Raw genomic sequence first — 2,631 nt, 5'->3', positions numbered from 1 at the left:
AGAGATCTTACAGAAAGAATGCAGTTCAAAAGTACTTCCACGGATTCATCAGAAGGTAGTTGCTGAAGCTGAGTAGAAATGCCAGCAGGTGGAGAATTGGCTGTTAGTCATTATACAAGAAATACTAGATAGTAAATGTGTAAAATCCAAACTCCAGTCAAAGGTAGTGTCTGTGTCTTGGATTCAATTGGTTTGATCTTTAACCTGTGTGGTGCAGTAGTAGCAACTATAGTGGTGAGGAGTCTTTAACTGTGGTTAGATTTATGGTAGTTGCATTTATTTCAAGTGTTTTGTTAAATCCTCTTGGTAAGTATAGTTTGCAAAATGTGAGTGATAGAATATTGTTCCATGAGAACAGCTGTTACAGAACTTTAGCTTTATTAGAGTACACAAAAAACCTCTCTGCCATGGCACAAAGCTTTCTTGTCTGACTTGATTTTATGCTTCAAAGAAAAAATGTTTCTGATACTAAAACAAAGGTTTGAGTAAAAGCACCATAAACATTTTATTTCATGACACCTGATTAACTATTGGAGGATTATTTATTATTTGGAGCTGTATGTGAAGTCTCTATATAAAATTCGAAGAACGTCATGGGAATCGTCTCTGATTTGACATGTGCTTTGTTTAACTTGAAGCTAATAACTAGAAACTGCCGTAGAGACGGGAGCCTACAGTCACTTGTTGAAGTATAGACATGGCTGTGGACATGTCACCTAAAAATCCTACTGTAAGCAATTATTTGTTATTCTGTGCTAATCAAACCATAACAAAATTGGTAGGAATGATCTAGTGTTTTTAATATTATCTTCTCTTTCTATACAGGTATTTTGCCCTTGGTCTCCTGTATCACTACAATGGTCAGGATGCTGCAGCGCTTCAGGTTAGAATAAAGCTTTTAGTGTCATCTGTAAACTGGTATTTTGGAATGGTTTACCTCTGAGATAAAAATCTGAGGTGCTAGTTTATCTGTTTGAAAAGTAGTGACGTGTGTATATAAGAGAAACTTATGCAAAGGCTTTCTTTAATAAATTAATATCCTAGATGTGAAAAACCTGAAGAGCTTACTGCAAATGACAGCTATTTAGATGGCTGTATGTTGTTTTCTTAAGCAAAACTGTTCACACCAGAAGATACGTTTATACTCCTAAAATGGACAGAAGTGATAAATAATCAAGAGATCATTTAAAAAGATGTTTGAGGGTCTTAAGGGACATATCCTGTGCTGATTAGTCTGTATACGCACAGCAAAGCAGTATTGTAATCTTAGGGCAGACACTCACAGCAGCTGGGAGTTTATTTCCTTATCTGATAATAGTCAGTGAACACAGTGGGCAAGATCTGTTGTTTTCAGCTGGGTTAGTAATACCTTTGGGCACCCCCCCTTCAGATGTTAAGGCCAGTAGTGGTCTGTGAACTGGAGACTGAATAATTTTTTTTACTCCTGTCTGCAATATTTCGTCTAGAAAAATTAACATGTTCTTGATCAAGAAAGAACATGTATGACTTGGACCATATCCAATACCTTAAGTAGTTTGCCTTATTGTGTGGTTTTTTTGAGTACGTTAATCACCGTAACGCTGCCCAATGCATTAAAGTCAGTTCTATAAATAGTGATTTCCTGAGCAGAAAACCAGTAAGGACAACAAAAACAGTATGTACCTTTGTCATGTGCAAGGTATTTTTCTTTGTTTCAAGTAATGACGTTTATTGCTAAATTGGCTAGCATGACACCTTTTATATAAATTATAATGGGAATTAAAAATAATTTTACACGGCACTTTAAGTTCTTCGGCCCAAATGAAAGAAGAGCAAAAAATCATGTTTTCTTCTTAACTGTTTATATAATTTCCTTTTAATCTTGCACATGCAGAACACATGAAAATTATACCATGCATTGGAGAAACGGACTTTTTGATAAAAGCTTTCTTTGTGATTAGTGTACCTCCTCCTGAAGTATTCAGCCAGGTGCCCTCAGAATGTAAGAACCCACATGATACAGAGTCTGCATACGGCAGGTGCAAGAAAAGCCTGTGATGGAGAGGAGACATGAATTTAGTGACCAGCGAGGTCCCTTGCCATTGGTATTCCTAGGAGTTCTTTATAATTCCACAAGTACCACGGCAGGTGCAAGAAAAGCCTGTGATGGAGAGGAGACATGAATTTAGTGACCAGCGAGGTCCCTTGCCATTGGTATTCCTAGGAGTTCTTTATAATTCCACAAGTACCAATGGCTAATGGCTAATACTATGTGTTGTAGTAACTCACGTGAATTTTGGGTTGGAAGAGCTAGTACATGTTTTAAGTGCTTTTATCTGTGTGTTTTTATTGCAGCTATGGGTGAAAATAGTTGATGGAGACATTCAAGATTCTACACGTTCAGATCTCTATGAATATATAGTAGACTTCCTTACATTCTGCTCAGACCAAGATCTAGTGTGGAAATACTCTGAGTGGGTCTTACAAAAAAACGAAGAGGTTTGTGGTTGGTGTACACTTCACAGAACTTCATTAAAGTATTCCACTGCAGAGGTGGTTGGGTGTTCATTAACATTGTTCCATCTTGATAGCTAATTGGACCGTTTTTGCAGAATGTTTTAATGCCAGTTAAATAGTCAGCAACAGAAGAAA

General features: G+C 36.9%; 1 protein-coding gene across 1 annotated transcript in view; it reads left to right on the top strand.

Annotated features, from left to right (window-relative positions):
* TGFBRAP1 (transforming growth factor, beta receptor associated protein 1) overlaps positions 1 to 2,478 on the top strand; it is a gene marked incomplete at its 3' end in the record, with an annotated part of 25,920 nt that extends 23,442 nt beyond the window's left edge. Inside the window, exons 6-7 of the mRNA XM_010132624.1 lie at positions 826 to 883; positions 2,335 to 2,478. Of these exons, the coding sequence (XP_010130926.1) occupies positions 826 to 883; positions 2,335 to 2,478 (202 nt within the window). The remainder of the gene's footprint in view (positions 1 to 825; positions 884 to 2,334) is intronic.
* Between the last annotated feature and the right edge of the window lie 153 nt (positions 2,479 to 2,631).

This window comes from Buceros rhinoceros, unplaced genomic scaffold (genome assembly GCF_000710305.1).
Source record: "Buceros rhinoceros silvestris isolate BGI_N320 unplaced genomic scaffold, ASM71030v1 scaffold29123, whole genome shotgun sequence".
In the NCBI taxonomy this organism is placed as follows: Eukaryota; Metazoa; Chordata; class Aves; order Bucerotiformes; family Bucerotidae; genus Buceros; species Buceros rhinoceros.
The sequence above is the reverse complement of the archived record's forward strand: the minus strand, read 5'-3'. Positions and strand labels throughout refer to the sequence as shown.